General features: G+C 39.2%; 1 protein-coding gene across 6 annotated transcripts in view; it reads right to left on the reverse strand.

Annotated features, from left to right (window-relative positions):
* The window catches only part of VPS13B (vacuolar protein sorting 13 homolog B), a 1005617-nt gene that overhangs the window by 181273 nt on the left and 804346 nt on the right, over positions 1-19998 (reverse strand). For all 6 annotated transcript variants that reach the window (XM_075920304.2, XM_075920302.2, XM_075920305.2 and 3 more), the window contains one exon: positions 14880-15287. In XM_075920304.2, the coding sequence (XP_075776419.2) occupies positions 14880-15287 (408 nt within the window). The remainder of the gene's footprint in view (positions 1-14879; positions 15288-19998) is intronic.

Genomic DNA, 19998 nt, shown 5'->3' on the forward strand with positions numbered 1-19998 from the left:
ACACCTGAGTGAAGTATGGGCTTTAGGGAAGCTTTTCTCACTGGTGTACAGGTTGTCCTTGCTATAGGTCCAAGATATGTTCTAAAAAACTTGGACTTACAGTGAAACAACTTAAAGCGGGGAATTTTTTTTCCTGTGGTTGACTTCCATTCGTGCAAATTGGGCTTTTTTTTGCATGACTTAATAGGAGGGAATGGGAGGCCTTAGAAACACATCAGTTCCACAAGTGTCATTGACTTTAGTGCGGAACAGATGTATACCAGGGCGACTTATAGCGAGGACGCCCTGTATCACTCAAGTAGAAATCCAAGTAAGCTGACATTCGGCGAGAAATATATTAATATTTTAAGGGAAAGGAAGTGAAGAAATATCTTTGTAACATTAGTATGCACAAGGGTCTTAATTACGTATTTCTAAACTGAAATACAGAGCATGAATTGAACTTGTGAAACTCCTTTCCTATTACTGACTAGATCATCTTGGAAAAGTAAAAAAACCCTAATTCTCCTCTTCTGTGCTCCCCTCCCGCACGCTGCTTTCAGCCAGCTCTTTCATGGATCTCTCTCAAACATCTTGTGTAGAATTCTGACTTCAGTTTAAACAGATTAAATCATCGTCACCATTTCAAGAGAACTTGATATGGCAACACACAGAAGTAATATATCTTCATAAACGATTGTTGTGATATGCAGAAGTTAACTTGCTCTGTTTGGATTATTGCTTGCTGAATACCAACATACTTTTCAGTGAGTGCAATAATTTAGCTCTAGGAACAATTAGTTTCATGACTTTAAAAATACATTTTCAGGAGACTAATAAATGTGAAACACTTGCTTTGGACAATGTTTACCAAATTCTGCCAACACTCCTTTGTCAGGCTCCACTCAGATGCATAATAGCACTGCAATGTACTGCCATACTGACTGAGCAAAATCAAATTTAAATAAGGCTTCTGTATGTCATTATAAAAATTATACGATGACATATGCCAGAAGGGCATATACAGGTATTTTTAAACAGCTGGATAAAATCTATGACTACTAGATGTATTATAATATATGACTACGAGCATGTGTTAGAGATGAACTAGAAGTTGATTTGCATAAGAATTAAGACTTAAAAAAGAACACTGAGTACAATATAACTTCCTACAAAGACAGAAAAAGCTTTTAATGTTCAATCATATCATCTTTCAATATTTAATGTCCACTGCAAGGACAATTTTGACAAGGTCACATACATGAAGCCAAATATGCTAAAATAAAGATGAGAGGATTTACTATTATCAGTATTAGAAAAATCTGCAGTGGTCACCTTGTGCATGTGTGCAAGAAGGGGTCCCGATAAGAAGCCTGACCTTGTCTGTTACCATTTCAATAGAGGTAATAAGGCAGAGACAAATTCTAACTAATGCAATAAAAAAAATAACCAACCACCTCACTTTTCGCTAATGATCACTTTAGGTATTATAGTACACATAATAAGTGACCATAGTATAGTTCCTTTAGTCCTACTGGGTCAGAAAGGAAGGAAGGGGCCATAACTCAAACAAATTGCATAGTCTTTGTCTTTGACAGTACTTTAAAATATTGATAATTTGGAAACATTTTTAACAATTCCCAAGTATCGAAATAAGTAAAAATGCTTCTTTCCTTCTACATTGCACACTAGATTTCTGCATGTCATTACTATCCCAGGAAATAGTTGAAAGATATTTGATCTGGCATCACTGCCACACTGATAAGAGTTCAGAGTAGAGTTCTGAATGATAGATGTGTACATGGGAAGCAATTTTTTTTTAAAAAGCAAACGTGGCAATTTACAGTACAGTACACTTGTACAGTAAAATAAATAGCATTGAATATTACACAGACTATATTTGGAAAAATTTTCTTGAGGTCAGCCATGGCTTTGTCATAAATCCTGTATACAGGTGAGTGCATTGTTGTGCTGCCTCAGGAGGCGCACCAGCAAAGGAAATTGTATCAAAGAATCACAATCTCCTTCCATTTTAATATGTTTAGAGTGTATGTGTGGGAGTACTGCATGGCTGCACACAAAAATTCTACCTCCACACACCTCTTCCGGAGAACCATGCAGGAGGCAGCTGCTCCGGTGGGCAGGGCTGGCTGAGATGGTGTTACGAGGGAGCTAGGACCTGCTGCGGCCACGTGGCAGGGGGATGCCTGCTCTGCTGGCTGGGGCTACCACGTGGCAGCGGCGGCTGGGGCCGGGAATGGGACCTGCTGCATGGGGGGTGGGGAGGGGATGTGCTCCAGTGGCTGGGAACAGGGCCTGCCTCATGGCGGGAGGGGGAAGGTCCTGCTCCAGCAGCTGGGAATGGGAGCTGTCATATGACAGAGGGAAAGGGGTCTGCTCTGGCAGCTGGGAAATGCCGCATGCTGGCGGGGGAGAGGGGCTTCTGCTCTGGCAGCTGGGAACATGTATGTGTTAATAAATTGGGTACTACGGTGGCACAAATCCAAACCAGTGCACAAGACCTCAATATTAGTGCACAAGCCAAAACTCACTCCGCTCATGGTTGGAAAATCTTGGAGGGAACACTGTGTGGGGTGGTGTGCCAAAGCTCCCAACTGCCTCCTCCTCATAGCAGCTCTGTAGAGACAACTTTCTTTCCTGTAGCTATTCATGATCTTCTGGCTCGTAGAAGATTAATTACCATATACTCTTCTTTACCAATTTAACTCAAGGAGGAAATATTTCTAAGTCCTTGAGGAGCTGCAAGTTTTATTTCTTTGTTTAGTTTATGCAGATGGAATTATTGGTATAAAATTATTTGTCAGGATTCTCTTTGTCATTACTTATTAATGTCAAAGTTGACCCCCTCCCGAAAGGATTTTTTACACTAAGCATTTTCTAACTACTTTCATATCCATATTTTGTATTGTTATAAAGGTGATAATGAACAGTGAAATTTGGTTGCTAGTATTCATTGTGTCTGTATTCAGAATCTGTTTTGCATTTGCCAGAGAAATGGAAGGTATTTTTTAATATCCACATTGGTTACGTCTAGAATGAAAAGTAAATTTATCTTCTCCTTTGGTAAACTTCAGATGTCATAAATGGGTCAAGCAGTTTTGCTATATTCTCTCTTGGAATCTTGTAACAAACAGCTGCAAAGATAATGGAATAGTAGTTCTTGACCAAATAACTAGGTAGGGAAAAAACTGCAGTTAATGTAAAAGTTACCAGATTGAATAGTGACTAACCTCAACAACTAGAAAATGGTGAGATAACTGGTTAGGGAGAATTTTCCAGGAGAGATTAATTTAGCAATCTACTGACTGCTCTGGATTTCCCATTAGTATGGAACAGAATCTTACAATGGTTCCTTCTCCCCCAGAGAACAATATTTGCACATTACTGATTAACAATTCTTTACTAAAAGAGCTTTTCAGGATTGCATAGGGACACACATGGGCTCTGTAAAAATATGAGATGTGTAACACTCGGTAAACAGAAAGTAATGATCTTAAACAGGCCAAATCCTTGAACTCGTCATTAATAAATGTCCCCCTGCATTCAGCAGTCCTGGCTGCTGGGAGCCTGTTTTCTTCAAGTACTTCAAACACTAAAATCCAGGAACATTTATTATTTTAATCCATTACAGGCAGTGCTTGATTTAACTTTATTGGTTGTGGTGGTGGTAGTGGTTATAGTGGGGGTAGAGCAATGTTCTTTAACACATCATTTCAAAAGAGCTTAATTATATTTTATAGCTTGGGCCAGGAATCCTGCTTGTTTTGTGTCTAACAAGGTTCAAATGAAGTTCAGGTCAATGATGAATCAGAAGAAAAGTCAGAGATGGTTATCTATCTAAAATGAGCTCATCTCCCTTAAAGAAAGGCTAGACAGGTACATCAAATTTCTAACACTACTAAATGCCAAATAGAATGGAAATCCCAACTCGATTGTTGATTTGATCATTTCTGGATTTTGGTGCCTGGTTACTGCAAACATAGGAAAAATTAGATCTAGCTAGAACGCCTTTCATTTCTGGTCCATTATTGTCACATTTAGAGAATGATTTACAATTTATCTGTAAATCATTGTTACTTGTGACGGGGTGCCCGTGCCCTGCACTCCAACCGGGCTCACTCCACGGTTGTGGGGCGGGGACCCGTCTGGGCCGCACCATGGCCGCACTTGCCTGCGGGCGGAGGGACGCCCCGGCGTTGCCCAGCCTGAGACGGCAAAGGGGCGGGGCCAGAGTAGGGAACTTGTCCCTGACATCAGGCATGGGGCTGCTGGCAGTGGAGGGCAGTTTAAAAGCCCGGCTCCTGCTGGGCAGAGGGGGGAGAAAAGGGCAAAAGGAGGTCAGTGTCCCAGGGGGGAGCTGGAGTGCAGGATGGAAGGGAGAGGCATCTCCTGGACAGGGGCTGAGGGCAAGCCAGTGAGCCCTGCCACGGGGAGTTGGCCGAGCCCTGGGGGGTGGGGAAGAGGGGCGATGAACTGGTAGTGCTGGCTGGCCCGCTGCTTGTGGGCGGAGCTAACAAAGGGGGCGGCCGGAATTGAAGGCAGCAGCCAGGAACAGACGTGGCTCGACCAAAGGAAGTGAGGCCGGACCCAGGACTCAGTTACACTTGGACGGGGCAAAGAGAGAGAGAAGACTACTGGACCGGGGTAGGAAGTAGCCCAGGACGGGGCCTAAAAAGGGATGCTCACAGACTGGCAAGTTGCAAGCAGTATCCCCCGCCAACCAAACAGGGAAGTCCCCCCCACTGCGCTTAAAGGCCCTGAGCTGGGACCCAGTGGAGCGGGTGGGCCTGGGTCCCTCTACCCTGCTCTAAATAGTGTCAGTCACATCCTATCTTGAGCTCCTGAAGTAAAGAGACTTCAACCCAGTAATCGGGACACTATTCTGGGAATTTGGGAGATCTAGGGACTTGGAGGGGACTCTGGAGTTACCGAGGGTGTTCGAGCCCCCTTTTCTTTTGGAACCTGGAGGACCCTAAACAAGGCCGTGGGAACAGCTGTCGATCGGTGTTGCCAACAGAAGGCACCCAGACTTTATACACCTGTACCTTTTTGGGTGGTGGGATCACAAAATGAACCACGGTCTCCCGGGGCCTGGCTCGTGACATTACTATTTTACACTAACTAAAGAAAAATTAATTTTAATAGAGAAAATACGTAGTAGAACAAAAATGTAGTGTTTGTATCCATCCAAGTTATTACAGATATTGAGTGAAATCCTGGTCCTCATGAAATCAATGGCAAAAATCCCATCACTTCAATGGATTTCATCTGCTGTGACTATCAATGACCTTGACTAGTAATAATATGAAGTAATAATGTGAAGGTAATAAGCTTTCATAAGCATTCTTATCCCTGTGTTACAGAGGAGATAATTGAGGCACAGCGAGTCTACAACTCACACTTCTAAAAGCATCCACTAATTTTGGGTGCCTCCATTTTTGGGTATTCAGTTTGAGGCAACTGAGGTATGTCTACACTTGCTCATTTTGGCGCCTGCAAGAGCAAGCATCCCAGACCAGGTTGACAGACTCAGTGTAGCACTCTAAAAATAGCTGCGTAGGCAGTGATTTGAAGTTGCTGCTCAGACTGGGGCTATGTCTAGGCTACAGGCTTTTTTCAGAAGAAACTTTTTTTGGAAGAGATCTTCCAGAAAAATTTCTTCCGAAAGAGTGTGTCCACACTGCAAAAGTGATCTGCTTTTTTGAAAGACAGCATCCAGACTGAATGGACGCTCTCTTGCATATAAGCTGTGATTGCTATGGATGGAATGGCCACCAGGGCACGTGTGCTTTTTCCTCTTTCCTGGAAAGAACTCCGTCTTCCCTGTCTACACACGACTTTTTCCGAAAGAGCTCTTTTGAAAAAAAGCTTCTCTCTCATAGAATGAGGATTACCAACGCCAGAAAAAACCCTCTATTCGTTTGAAGTTCTTGAGGAAGAACACAATTGCAGTGTGGACATTCCTCAAGTTTTGTCAGAAAATGGTTGTTTTTCTGACAAAACTCTGTAGTGTAGACATACCCTGGAGAATAGGCTCTGAAGCCTGAAGGGAGTCGGAGTCTGATGCCTTGGCTGAGCTGCAGGCTCCAGAAGCGCTCCACGCTGGAATTGTAATGTTCTGTTTGAGCAGACATGCCCACATCAGCTGTCATTGAGCTTGCATGCTAAGTATTCCAGTGTGTCCACAGTAGCATGGACAGTAGAACAGGCTAGCTGTCCTGAGTACAATTCCATGTGAAACCTTAGGTCTGTGGTGTCCCACACACTAGCCATTAGCTGCATGTGGCTATTTGGCTGGTTGAGTATGGCTATTTCTCTTGAACAATGTAGTTATTTGGCCAGTTGAGTGTGGCTAATTCACTATAGCAGTAGACACTACAATGGCTACTGCTTCAGAACTGGTTGGATACTGTGGCCTTAGATATGTACTTGGAGCAACTAGCCCATCCCGCTGCTTGCCCTGCTGCAGCTATTTAGCATGACAGCTCCATTAAAATCTAGTATAGGCAGGTTTGCCTGAGCTGGAAAGTACATCTCCAGCTCTGATTATAGATGTTCTCTTAAGGGTTGATTTTTAGAGGTGGTTTGCACCTGCTGCTCTTGATGATTTCAGAAATAGCTGCGGGTAATCAGAGTCACTGGGAATCAGGCTGTGGGCACCTTAAATTGGGCACTCAATCATGCAAGTAGCTAAAACTAGTGACCAGGCCTGACAATGAAAGCCTAAGTAATTAGCTTAAGGGAGAGTTGGGATTGGAACTCAGGTCTCCTGAGTCACTAAATCTCAGGTGTTCTGCTAAAACAAGTGAACCATGTATTAGATGAAAACACATTTATAGTGTTGCCAATATACAGAAAAATACAGAATATAAAAAAAAAAATCAAAGCATAACCCTTCAGCTATGATACATTTTCTGGTTAAAGTAAGTCTTCTGTAGATTCACCATTAAAGGCTGTCATATGAGAATAATAGATCTTCCACCAGTATCAGACATTGCATATGCAGCTATATAACAAAATACAAAACAAAACATCCCCAGATCACAAACCAAGAAATAAAATTCCCATCTCGTACATTAAGATTGCTTTCATTATGAAAGTAGTACCAGAGATTTTTAAAAACACAATGGTATTTGTCCTGAATGAACATTAAATAGTTTAAATCAGTTTCATTTGGAAGCCATGCATTCTTCGGTGGTTTAGCTATGTTAATGAGAGGTTCCACACATTAAGAACAAATTTTCTTTTTTAACCAACAACCAATAGCCAGTTTGTAATTAAAAAAAAAAGTAGTTCATCAGTAGCAACTCAAAACCCTGTTATAAAGTAACAGTAGGGAATCTGACCAGGATTAATAGTGGTACTCAGTTTTGGGATTAGGTGGTGTCTTGTTTCATGAATTTTAGGCCATCTGTTCTTCCCTCCTACATTTTACTTCTACAGAACGATAAACGCACCTCCACCTCAGGGACTATAGGAAGGAATTAGAATTCTTCTGCTTTTCATTATCACAAGATTCAGTAACTCATTTCATTGTCAGGATAATCCCCTTTTACTCTTTCTTTTGCGCTTGCAGGGTATGCCATAGTGACAAATAAAATCCCAGATGTTAGAGACCTGCTGAGGTCTCCACCTTTGCTTGAGTGTTGGGTTTAAGCTACTTGGGACATAGTGTCAAAACTGACAGGACCCTGATGCCCACACCCAATATTCATTAAGCTTTGTTAGTGATTTGTATAGCTGTCTACAAGCTGCACTTCCACTTCAATCCTCAGTGGCCATTTAAATATTTAGTTTGTTCTCTGGCTTTTACTGACAAAGAATTCATTTCCTATTGTTCAAATGTTGGAAAGAGTTTATATTTCTCTCTAAAAGTAACAAAGGTCTTCTGGGTGCTGTAAATGGCTTGTTACTGCTGCATATTATTTTAGGTAGTCATATCTAATTTAATGTTTTATTTCCCCTTAGGCTAACTTGCATATTTGCAGCATCCAAATGCTATGACAACGCCTTAGCAGAGTTTTGTCAAGGGGACCAGTTAACTATGAAATGAAAAGCTTGGTATCTGCTTTATGCCAATTAATATCCACATTTTATGTTTTATATTTATCAAAAAGATCTTAAATCCATTACATTTTAAAATTTATGACTAATAGAAATACATGCAATTTTCACATGAGAAACTGAATGGGCTTTTTGGCCTCCTATTTTCATGCTAACATAAATATATCTGTGCAACAAAGGAAAGGTAGTGAAAGTTATTTAACTGCTACTCATTCATTGGATTTTTCATGGTGTGAGATCCAAACATCCCCGGCATTGAGCAGAAAGTCTTCTCTCTTGTGCCCTCCTATAACAGGACATAGATGCAGAGAGAATGTACAAATTTCTTTTTTTTTTTAAACTCTGTGGACAGTATGAGTCCCAACGGTTCTTCTACATGTTACCCAGATGTGTAGCTTCAACTTCAAAATCAGTCTAAATTAGCTAATGCAGCACATGTGTAGGAAATGTCATTGCACCTCGCTTTCTAGAATTTACTGGGAGACTTTGTTAATTACCCAGTTTTTAATGACAGGAAGCACTATAGCACAATTATTTCTCTGTCTTGTGTAAGGTGCTAAGCACCATCAAGTGCTACTTAATATAATGAGACATGAAAGGTGCAAGACACCATAGAAGAGATGGCCAGTGAGTTAGGCCCACTGTAATTCCTGAAATTGCTTCTGAAACTTGGTTTTCCTGATCAAGAATATAAATACTTGCAAGTTACCTGATCAAACTTACAGTATTCACTATTTCAAGTTGTGGCTTCAAATTACCCAGCTAAAACTGGAACCAAGTGTTAACTTCTGTCTTTAAACCATACACGTTAGTTACAAATACATTTTTAATTTCCCTTCACATTTAAACGACTGTCCTTGAATATGTCAAAGTTAACACTACTGTCTTTATTAAACTAAATTTAAAACTACTGTTAATGATAACCTTAGTCGCAGAGTTTTCTGCAATACAATATATCACATTGTATAATACTATTACATTACTAAAACCACTCAGGACTTTGCCATAAGTATAGAGGAGAGTATAAGTACTCTAGCAGAAATTGGAATCATGCTATTATAAGACACAGTTGTATTAGAATCTGCAGATTGTCAAAAAAATTGAAACACTAAAGGGGTTTAGCGTTGTATAATATTGCAACAGGCTAAGCAGAATGGAGGTTTTTAAATTAGGTTTAAAATATCCACATTAGTAATGTGTGCAATCACATTTGCAATGTATACAGTCAAAAAGTATAAAAAATAATTCAACCCACTAGCCATTTCATTTTTTAATTTTCTTCTAAAGAACAGGAGGAAAAAAGAAAAATGGAAGGTCTTGAATTTGCATCATTAAAGTGGTACTAACTTTAAATGTCTTGAGCATCATGTATTTAATGATGTATTTGCATCATTAAATAGTTTTTCAAAAATTATATATGGTAAGATCGTTTGTTAATTTTTAAAAAAGCAACACAAAATAAAAACAACTGAAGTCATTACTCAAGGTCATAAGCTTTTGTCTCCCCCCCCTTCCTTGATAAAGGAGGAAACAAGTCAACACACATTCCCATGTGTGTTTTTCTAAATAATTCTTAGCACATACGAGTCCTCTAACATTACAAACTGACTTCATCTCTTACATTAAAACTCATCTGGAAATGGGACCATTTACATTGTTTATAAAACACTGTCACATAAAATGTGTAAAAAAAATTTCACTAAAAATAGCTTGTGTAAATAAGGGATTAGGGTAGTTTCTACTAAAATAATTGTTCCTTTGTAGTTTTTTCCATGATGTTTTTGAACAGTTTTAAAAACCCTGTTTATTAAAGTCAGCACATCAAAAAGGATCAAAGAGAAAGTTAGTGAGAACCAAAGAAACCCCAAGTATATTGTGTTGTCTCACTGGGGAGTTATGCAGATTCAAGTAAACAAGTGCAAATTGTTGAGGTTTTAATGAAAATTTTCTACAATTATTGAATCTGAAGTCATTCTATATAATAACATCTGTACAACAGATGGCCATATGATATAAAAGGCAAGCAATGTTCCTTTTTCTTTCCCTGTTTTAACAGTACATCTGAGATGACTACTTTTGTCACTGTGCTCAGTTTGGTTCAGTAAATAATTCACAAACTGCAGCTGCTACACATGGTCACAATACTTATACGACTATTATAAAATTAAAGTCGCAGTAAAGTATTTGTGTATTAGTTTTATACTATAAAATATCTGACGTTAACTCTCTTCAAGTAAAAAGTTAAATCCATAAAGCTTGTTAAAAAGAACATTCTGAATATTTAAAATAGTTCTTATTGACATAGCTATTGAATTTTTCCATTCGGCTTACTTGCATGATAATGTTACACTTAATAAAACAATTCTTGCTAGTAACTGCAGTATTCTTGTTTCTTGTGAAGAACTTTGAGACAAAAATATAATTCAAGCCCCCATCTCAGTATTTTATCTTATTTCCTAAAGTTACCTTTAGAGTGTATTTAAACAAACAGTTTTAAACAACAATTCTTAGGAAATGTGTTTTTCAATTACTGACACTGAAAAACAATTTCCCACATTGCTGTAATGGAATTCAAAAGCTTGAGTGATGTGTTTTTCTTCTTACAAAACAGAAAGCTACAAGAACTTTAATAGGATAAATGTGAAAAGAGTCTATTGATCTTACTTTATTGTATGGCATGGGAAGTTATTCATATTAAATGATTAGCTGTAATTTTGATTAGATTCGACACTGCTATCAGTTTATCTAAAAGCACTTGTCAGAATAAAAACATACTAGAGATCTGAGAAAAGTTTACAAAATTAAAAAAACCACCCACAACCCATAAATTGTCCCCTCGTGCTGCCAGAAAGATTAAGAAATACAACTCTGTAGCAGAATGTTTCTGAGGCTTAATATGCAAGTCAAGGTAAGTCCTTCTGGGAGAAAGAAAACTCAGGGGGAAGTGATATACATTGTTGGGTTTGCCAAATTACTTTATAGTACAGTGACAAAGTAGGCTTCGCTTTGATATATAGAAGCTTGCTGCGGACACCATACTGCACCATCCAAGGGATAAAGTATGTGTATGACAGAAGGGAAGTGATGGAAAGAAAGAGGATTAGAACACACCAGGAAGGTGAAAACTATGTAAAGGATATTAAAAATGCCCTTTTCTCTAGTTGCTGCTATTTCCACACGAGGATTGAGATTCTATTAGAAAAGCGTGGGAATGCATTCACTGTTCCTGTCTGTACTGCAATTTATTTGTGGATAAATAAGAATTTCAGCCTCTAGCGCTTTCATAGTCTTTCATGCCCTATGAACCTTGAATTTTTCATTTTTAACTTTTCAAACAATAAAAAAAGCACTGAAGTTTATTGGCTTGAGAAGGAATATTTGTGCTGAAAAAGAAATAAATCACCTACCTTGGCCTAGAACTCATACTTATCAGCTACAAACCAATTTCTTTATCTCTTAAGCTATACTGCCACCTGGCTAGGACTGGCTAACTTCCAGATCATGTAAATGAACCATCTTATTAGTTTTACTAGGAGACAATACAGTTTATAAAGTGGAGCAAAAATCTTTAAATCTAAAGGGGAATCTATCTATTTTTTGCATTTTTCTAATTCTACTTAGGGTGTGAAATTCCTCACATTTTCACAGGCTAGCCTACACTAGAAGAGCTACATTGGAGCACCTATGCTGCAGTAGTGTGTTTGGTGCAGCTGCTCTATGCCAGTGGTCCCCAACCTTTTGGTGCTGCCGGGAGCCTGCAGGAGGGACTGCTCATGCGCCGGGAATCTGGGGGCAGGGCCGCTCGTGTGCCGTGTGCTCCGGGGTGGGGCTGTACATGCACCACGCGGCCAGGGGTGGGGCTGCTCATGTACCAAGGAGTGGGGCTGCGCATGCGCCGTGTGCCCAGGGTGCAAGAATGGCTTGGGGCGTCCCTGCTCACTCCGCAGGAGCACATAAATGCCCCGGAGGGCGCCCCGGCGTCCGCAGAAACCACATTGATGATCACTGCTTTATGCCAATGGAAGAGAGCTCTTCTGTCAGAATAATTACTTCACCTCTTTGAAAGGCAGAAGCTATGCTGACAGGAGAGCATCTCCAGTCAACACAATGACAGTCTGGACAGCACTTAGGTTACTGTAACTTGTGTTATTTAGTGGGACAGCTTTTTCATAGCCCTGAGCAACATAAATTCTATTGACATAAGTAATAGCGTACATCTGCCATAAATCTCAAGCAGTGACCGCTATTGCCACAACTGGAAGATTATTATTTTGTCTGAGAATGCTTGGGTACCTAATTCCCATTGATTTTATTGATTTCAGTGGGAGTTAGGTGACTTGGCACTTTTGAAAATGTCTATCTGCATCTGTAGATACCTAAATACCTTTAATAATCCAGTCTCTAGTATCTACTGTGGGGAAATTCTAGTTTGCCTCTCTTGTATACACAGTACATTACAGCATGTCTTAGTGTCCATGTCATCAGAATTCAACCCAAAATTATAAGAAAATAATAACAAAACCATAGCAATTGATAGAATACGTTGCAATATATCCCAGGCCCTCAAACTCTTTACAAATACTATTAAACCATGTGACAACCATTATAGGGACAAGTAGTACTGAAACAATTCCTTCCATTTTACTAATAGAGCAGAAATAGGTTAGCTGATTGGGTCAAGGTCACACAGCAAGTCCAAGCAAAGCCAGAAATAATACTCAGTAATCCTGAATTCCCAGTTCTAATTACCACACAATATGACAAAGAATATAGGAGAGTGCAAACCTGGCTTCTCTATTACTGGTGAACTACTGTATAAAACTGTAGTTCTAAAGTTTACAGAGTATGAGTGAATGGTTTCAGGAGGGTTTTGTGGGGAAGGCTGATTTTTTTTGGTGACCTGCTGGTTACAGTAAATCACAGAATCCTAGAACTGAAAGGGACCTTGAGAGGTAAAATAGTCCAGTCCCCTGCCCTCACGGCAGGACCAAGCACTATAGATCATCCCTGATAAGATTTCTATTTAACTCCCTCTTAAATATCGGCAGTGACGGAGATTCCACAATCTCCCTAGGCAATTTATTCCAGTGTTTAACCACACTGACAGTTAGGAAGTTTTTCCTAATGTCCAACCTAAACCTCCCTTGCTGCAAGTTAAACCCCATTATTTCTTGTCTTATTAAAGAGAACAATTTTTCTCCCTCCTCCTTGTAACACCCTTTTAGATACTTGCAAACTGCTATCAGGTCCCTCCTCAGTCTTCTCTTTTCTAAACTAAACAACCCCAATTCTTTCAGTGTTCCCTCATAGGTCATGTTTTCTAGACCTTTAATCATTTCTATTACTCTTCTCTGGAATTTTTCCATATCTTACTTGAAATGTGGTGACCAGAACTGGACACATTACTCCAATTGGGGCCTAATCAGTACAGAGCAGAACGGAAGAATGACTTCTCATGTCTTGCTCACAACATTCCTGTTACTGCAGCCCCGAATCATGTTTGCTTTTTTGCAACAGTGTCGCACTGTTGACTGATATTAAGTTTGTGGTCCACTATGACAACAAATTTAATAATCATATTCTCTTTGCCATCATCTAAATCGTTGATGAAGATATTAAAGAGAACTGGTCCCAAAACAGACCCTGCAGAACCCCAGTTGTTATGCCCTTCCAGCAGGATTGAGAACCATTAATAACTACTCTCCGAGTACAGTTATCCAACCAGTTATGCATCCACCTTATACTAGCCCCATCTAAGTTGTATTTGCCTAGTTTATTGATAAGAATATCATGCGAGACCTTATCAAATGCCTTATTAAAGTCTAGGTATACCACATCTACTGCTTCTCCCTTATCCACAAGGCTTGATATCCTATCAAAGAAAGCTATCTTATAGGTTTGGCATGATTTGTTCTTTACAAATCCATGCTGGCTGCTACCTATCTCCTTATTATCTTCCAGGTGTTTGCAGATGAATCCTTAATTACTTGCTCCATTATCTTTCCTGGCACAGAAGTTAAACTGATTGGTCCGTTGTTTCCTGGGTTGTCCTTATTTTCCTTTTTATAGATGGACACTATATTTGCTCTTTTCCAGCCTTCTGGATTCTCTCCCGACATCCATGACTTTTCAAAGATGACAGCTAAATGCTCAGATACCTAGGCATTCTAGGATGCATTTAATCAAGGCCTTGTGACTTGAAGACATCTAACTTTTCTAAGTAATTTTTAACTTGTTCTTTTTTATTTTACCTTCTAACCCTACCTCTTTTCCACTAGCATCCACTAGCAAAAGACTGGAAATCAGGAGTTTTGGGACTAGATTCTCCAATCCACTAACACTATTTTGTGCTGTATAAGCAGTGCAAAGTGGCCTGAAAGTGATGGGAGAAAGCCAAGGAAAAATTTTGGAGCTGTCAGCAGAAGGCTGATGGAGACACCTCTACTATCCCACGTCAGCCGTCTCTCTCCTCTGGACTCAGGAATTGGAGAGGGGCAGAACATAACGGGAAGGGAGATGGGAAGAATGGAGCTCTACTATCACAGAGAATCCTCTACTATCATAGGGAAACTAATGCTGTATGATACCTATGTGTAGCCATAACTTCTTGAACCAGGGAACAGTTTATTGAACTCTGCAAACCCCAAATGCTACCTAAGAGTAGAGAATTCAGGTAATTAGTTCTGCTGTTAAACCACTGTGTAATCCTGAGCACCAAAGCAAGCTCTATCTCTAACATTAATAAGCTGTAAAATTGGTAATATAATATCACTTATATAAAGTAAGTAGTATCTTTCATTTTTAAAAGCTCTTACCTGTTGTTTTATGTCCAGATCTGACGTTCAGATTTCCCCTAAGGTTTGATAGAGATGCTAATAGGCAAGGTTTTTTCAGGTGTGGCATGGTTTCCACAGAAACAACCATTTGAGCAGTATGAATGGAAATCTTTTGAAAGCAGGAAAGAACTTTCCACAAGTTTTCTTGGACTGAAGCCATTTGCTCTCCATTAGCACTTATTGCAGGCAAAAATTCCTTTCTACTGGAACATTGGGGTGCTGATATGCCATCCTTGATTGGAATGCTATCAGCTGAAGCAGCAGCCTCCTTACTAGTGTCATAGTCATTTGTCCGTATTATCTTCCTCAGGAAATGATTTATTTGGTCAAGTTTGACAAAGCTCAGGTTTGCTTTCAAAGGCTTTGAAATAGCCACATTTATGTCAGCTGGAGAAAAGATTGAAGAGAGACAAAAACATTCTTAATTATTCATTTAATAGATAAATAATTACCATTTATTTGAAGTATGGAGAGATATTGTCTCTCTTACATGTTATTAATTTGAGAATCAATATTAAAACATAAAGCAATCTTTCAGTGAGTAACTGCTGATATTGAGATTTTAATACAATTACTAAAAACAGTGATCCCTACTTTAATGGAATAAATCTAACACAATCTTATTTTTTTGTTTCTGTTCAAGGATCATCACAGCCCTATGAAAAGAAATAGATGTAAACATGAGTGATTCCAGTGTGCAGGATAGTATATGTAAATCTGCATGCATCAGCCTGGAAATATATATTCCTTATTCCTTTGAGTTAAATAACTCTAGTGGTACTATATATATAAACTATAAAGTTGACAGTGGAAATTTTCACCACACTTAAATTGATGGATAATGTGTATACTTGTTTGGTTTTTTACTTGGTGGTTATATAATACTGTTTTAAATGTTTTTTTGTACTTAAATGTGAACTGTACAGCAAACCTGAAAAATTAGTTATGCTAAATCTCAACTATGGGGAAACATTCAGGACAGGAATAATGCAACTTTTTACAAATACTTTTCTTTTCTGCAAAATCTTCTTGGTACTTCCTGTGAAATTATATTGATACTTCCTGATTTTATTAAAATATCTCACAGTGCATTATTTTGAGAAATCACAAAATGAATTTCATGGATTATGATGCTATATTTGATAGTTGTGATGTTGTATTCCTGAAAAGTACCAAGACAATTACGTAAATGGGGCAGCAGAGTTTTTAGGTTAAATCTTATTTTTATGTTGCTGAATGCTTCTCAGAGCCAGTGAGTTGGGGCATTCATCACAAAAATCCAGGTTTAACTCAGTTTTTATTATCCTGGCCACACTAGAGAAAGACAGCGGCAATGGATGTGGTTTAACTGAAAGAGAATTTTACCCTCTTAAAATATATGGGAATACCCAACAACAAATCATACAGTGCAGGTCATCAATATTTCCTTAATTGTTTCCCCTCATTTTCAGCTATTGCAACCTTGTTCTATGTAGCCCACAAGGATTAAGGGGGCTAAAAAAAAGGAGGGAGTTGGCTCTCCGTTGTACTGGGCTTTAGGAGCCCTAAACCCACTGCCCCTCTTCCTCTAAGAGATATTTTGCTCTAAATCTCCCTCTAATACATTTTTTCTGATAACCACATCCCTTCCATAATGAGTACCTGCACTCGGCATCTAACAATCTTTTTTAGTTATTATGTTGTGACATAACAACCTGTCTCCTGTGCCCGACTCCACCATGCCCCAAACCTAGTGTGAGGAATGCAAAAGAACCAACCTAGGGCAGTCTGGAAGTGAAAGAAAAATTCCTTCCCAGCTCCCAAGTAAAAAGGCAACTAGTGTAATGTCAATAGCAAGTCACAACGAAACATGATTCTACTCTTAATCAATGGGCGAAGGATGGATGTTGTTAGCTTGATCACAGTGACAGAAGGCTTTGCTGCAATTGTCAAGGGTGTAAGCATCCTTCTCCCTCAGGCCACCTGGAAGGGCAGTGACTCCACACATACACATGGTCTAGCTACTCCTGTTTCTCCTCGCCCATACAGGTAATCTTTCCCCTTCTTTCCTTTTTGTACCAACTGCAGAGGGAGTCTCGTAGGGGCAACAACTCCCTTCAATCTAGTCAGTCAGACAAGAATCCACTGCATAAAGTTGATGTAAGTATATTTTTGCTGAGCTGCTCAGCTTTTATTAGGTAAAGAAAAATTGAAAAAGGTAGTTGCTCTTTAAGAAAGAAAAATTTTTTTTCCCTATGTAATTCTTTTCAGTTGCAGAGCATAAGGCAATTACTTTCACTCATGCAACTAAGCTGTGTGAATGTTCACAACAAATACAAAACTGTCTGATTTTAGGTTTTTGTTACAAGTTCATGTTGCAGACAGTTTATTGTATAGGTCACATCTTTACTATATATTTTAGAAATGTGCATCTGTCTGTCTATCCATGAGTCCATTTGTTCTAGAACTCCTTGTAAATGGTAAGAGCTAGAACAACCACGTTTGGTATGCAGCTTCCTCTTATCTTAACTTAAAGCAGCCAGGACTATGGAATATGCGTGGAATTCAATTGTTTCATATAAAATGGAAAGAGAAGTGTCTGGCAGGAGGAAGTTATACTGCAGAATGACCACAGGGGACAGCAAGGGGCCAGAAATGGGCACCAGGACAGCTATAACCCCATTGGCCCAGCAGAGGGCAGGGGTGGAGAAAGGGACAGCTATCTACTATATATTTCAGAGAGTTTGTCTGTTTGCCTTTCTGTGTGTCTCCCTCTCAGCAGGGGAACATGCATCCCTCCCTGTGTGTGCCAAGTGCAGCGGCAATGGGCAGGCGCTTCTCACCTGGCCCCAAGCTGCTGCAATAAGTGAGAGCTGGGATTGTCCTCTCTTCCCAGGGCAGCCTGCCTACTGAACATCCCCAGCTCCCCTCCCCCCCCTCCCCCCCCCCCCGAGCAATGATTTAAATGAAGAAAAACAAACTTATTTGAGGTAAGGACCTAAGCTACGCCAGGTGATAGTGGGTTGATATATTTTTAAATCAAAGTGGGACCAACTTTCAAGTTTAAAATGACCAGCTTGTTCATTTAAGACAAAATCATTTCAGATTTGTGGTGTAGCCAGATGAACTGAGTGGCTTCTCAGGCAATATAAAACTTTTCACCTCAAGAGTAAAGGGCAGCAAGATTAGATCCTTTCACCACAATTCAGAGAATGATTAGTTTACCATTGATTTCAATAGGCATAAATACATGCTTAAAAGCATTCCTGAATCAGGGCCTTATTCTCTAAAAGTAAAACTAGGACTTTTTTCCTACAATGACAGGACATAAACTTGCGAATGGGAAGGTCAGACATCCATTATATCTTTAAGGAAATGTGGAATTCAAAATAAAGCCTTTCTGGAAAAACACTCTTCATACTTCATTGGGAACAGTTAGTTGTAAGCACAGTTAAAAACTATTTTATTCATAACTCACCATTTTAATTAATAGCCTTCTGAGAAACTGTCTTTTTGTGCTGAAACTTTCCATGCTGAATTGAAAAGTATAGCACTAGCAAAGACAGGTAAACAACAGAAAGGCACATATAGAGGCTACAAGGATGGGTAGAAAATAACATAAGTAACAACTTGAAATACAGCGAGAAAGAAGGGTAAGGTAAGTAACAGAGGTTCAATTTTTAGAAGTATGTAGGTGCTATTGCAGTCAGCGGTGCAATGCCTAACTTATTTGGGAGTCTATCTAAATGTCAATTTGAAAAGGAATTTAGGCCACAAGAGTCCTAAATCCCTTTTAAATTTCAACTGTAGGATCCTAAGTCAAATAGGCATTGCAATGCTTACCTTTAATAATCTGGGACTAGGATTCTCTGATTTTCTCCTGGACTCACAATCTCAAATAGACAAGACAATGTTTTAAAAAGTAAAAAAAAAATCTATTAGTGAAATTTTCAAAACCACCTAATTTCCTAGATATTTTGGAAACTCATTAGATCATCAATGACATAACAGTTAAGGACCGGATTCCAAATATTTGTTGGTGTTGCTTCATAATTAAGCATGTGAAAAACTAAACTGGAAGAAAGACCTTCTTTTCAAGACCGTATTTGACTACTGATGATTTCCTGTAGCAGTATATTCTACTTCTGTAGACAGCAAGAATAAATGCATCCTAATATACATGTTCCACAGGAGAGGTGAAAAAGATGAAATCCTAGAGAACTGTGCATGAGAGACTTTAAGAGACAGATGAGTAATTGCCCAGAGGACCCTCTTGGGATCACTCGGACAGAGAAAGATATAAGGATAGAGAGACTGGACTGAGATGCATTTGCAGAGCTGCACATGGAAACTTGCACAGCACCTGTCTCATTATGTCTGTATTTAATCAGTGGTATTAGTTACTCGCTTTCATAAACCTTGAATTCGTTCAAAATGCTATAAGAAAGCACTGAAAAACAGAAGCAATGTAAGCCAAAGTAAGTGGATGACTTTCCTGTTTTCCATACTGAAACATTCTGTGTCATACAGCAAAAAATGTTGTCATGCCTGATACCCTGATATAAAACTTTATAAAGTTATTATTATATAGTAAATGAGACCTTATAGAAATTGGTTTCAGCCAAGAGGAAAATTGCAGAAAATTTAACATTGGAGCCTTTATTTCAAATATTTGAACAATCTCATAATAACAAAGATCAAGCTACAAGATTCTTTGGCATTTTAAGTAAAACACAAAAAATAAAAATAAAACGGAGCACTGCATATGATTCTATTCTTTGCCCTGTTTTACTCTTTCTTTTTAACACTGAGGAAGGATCATTAGCATTCACTCTGAGAAAAAGTTGCTGAAATGATGGACAGAATATATATCAGTGGACACCTGTGAAATCTTACTGCAACAGAGAAAGATCAAAACGGATGAATTTTTCAACCATCTGCTTGATTCCTTCACACCAGGTAAAGGGCTATTGCATCATAAAGGGACACTAAAAATCCTGGACAGGCAAGAGAAAATTCCCCAGTGCAAGACCTAAGAGAGAGAGCTGCAGTATGTCCTTAGAGAACACCTTCACATGGCATACAGGTGGGAGGAGCGTATCATGGGTAGAGCCACTGC

The sequence above is a fragment of the Pelodiscus sinensis genome, chromosome 2 (assembly GCF_052426305.1).
Source record: "Pelodiscus sinensis isolate ZL-2025 chromosome 2, ASM5242630v1, whole genome shotgun sequence".
Taxonomy (NCBI): domain Eukaryota; kingdom Metazoa; phylum Chordata; order Testudines; family Trionychidae; genus Pelodiscus; species Pelodiscus sinensis.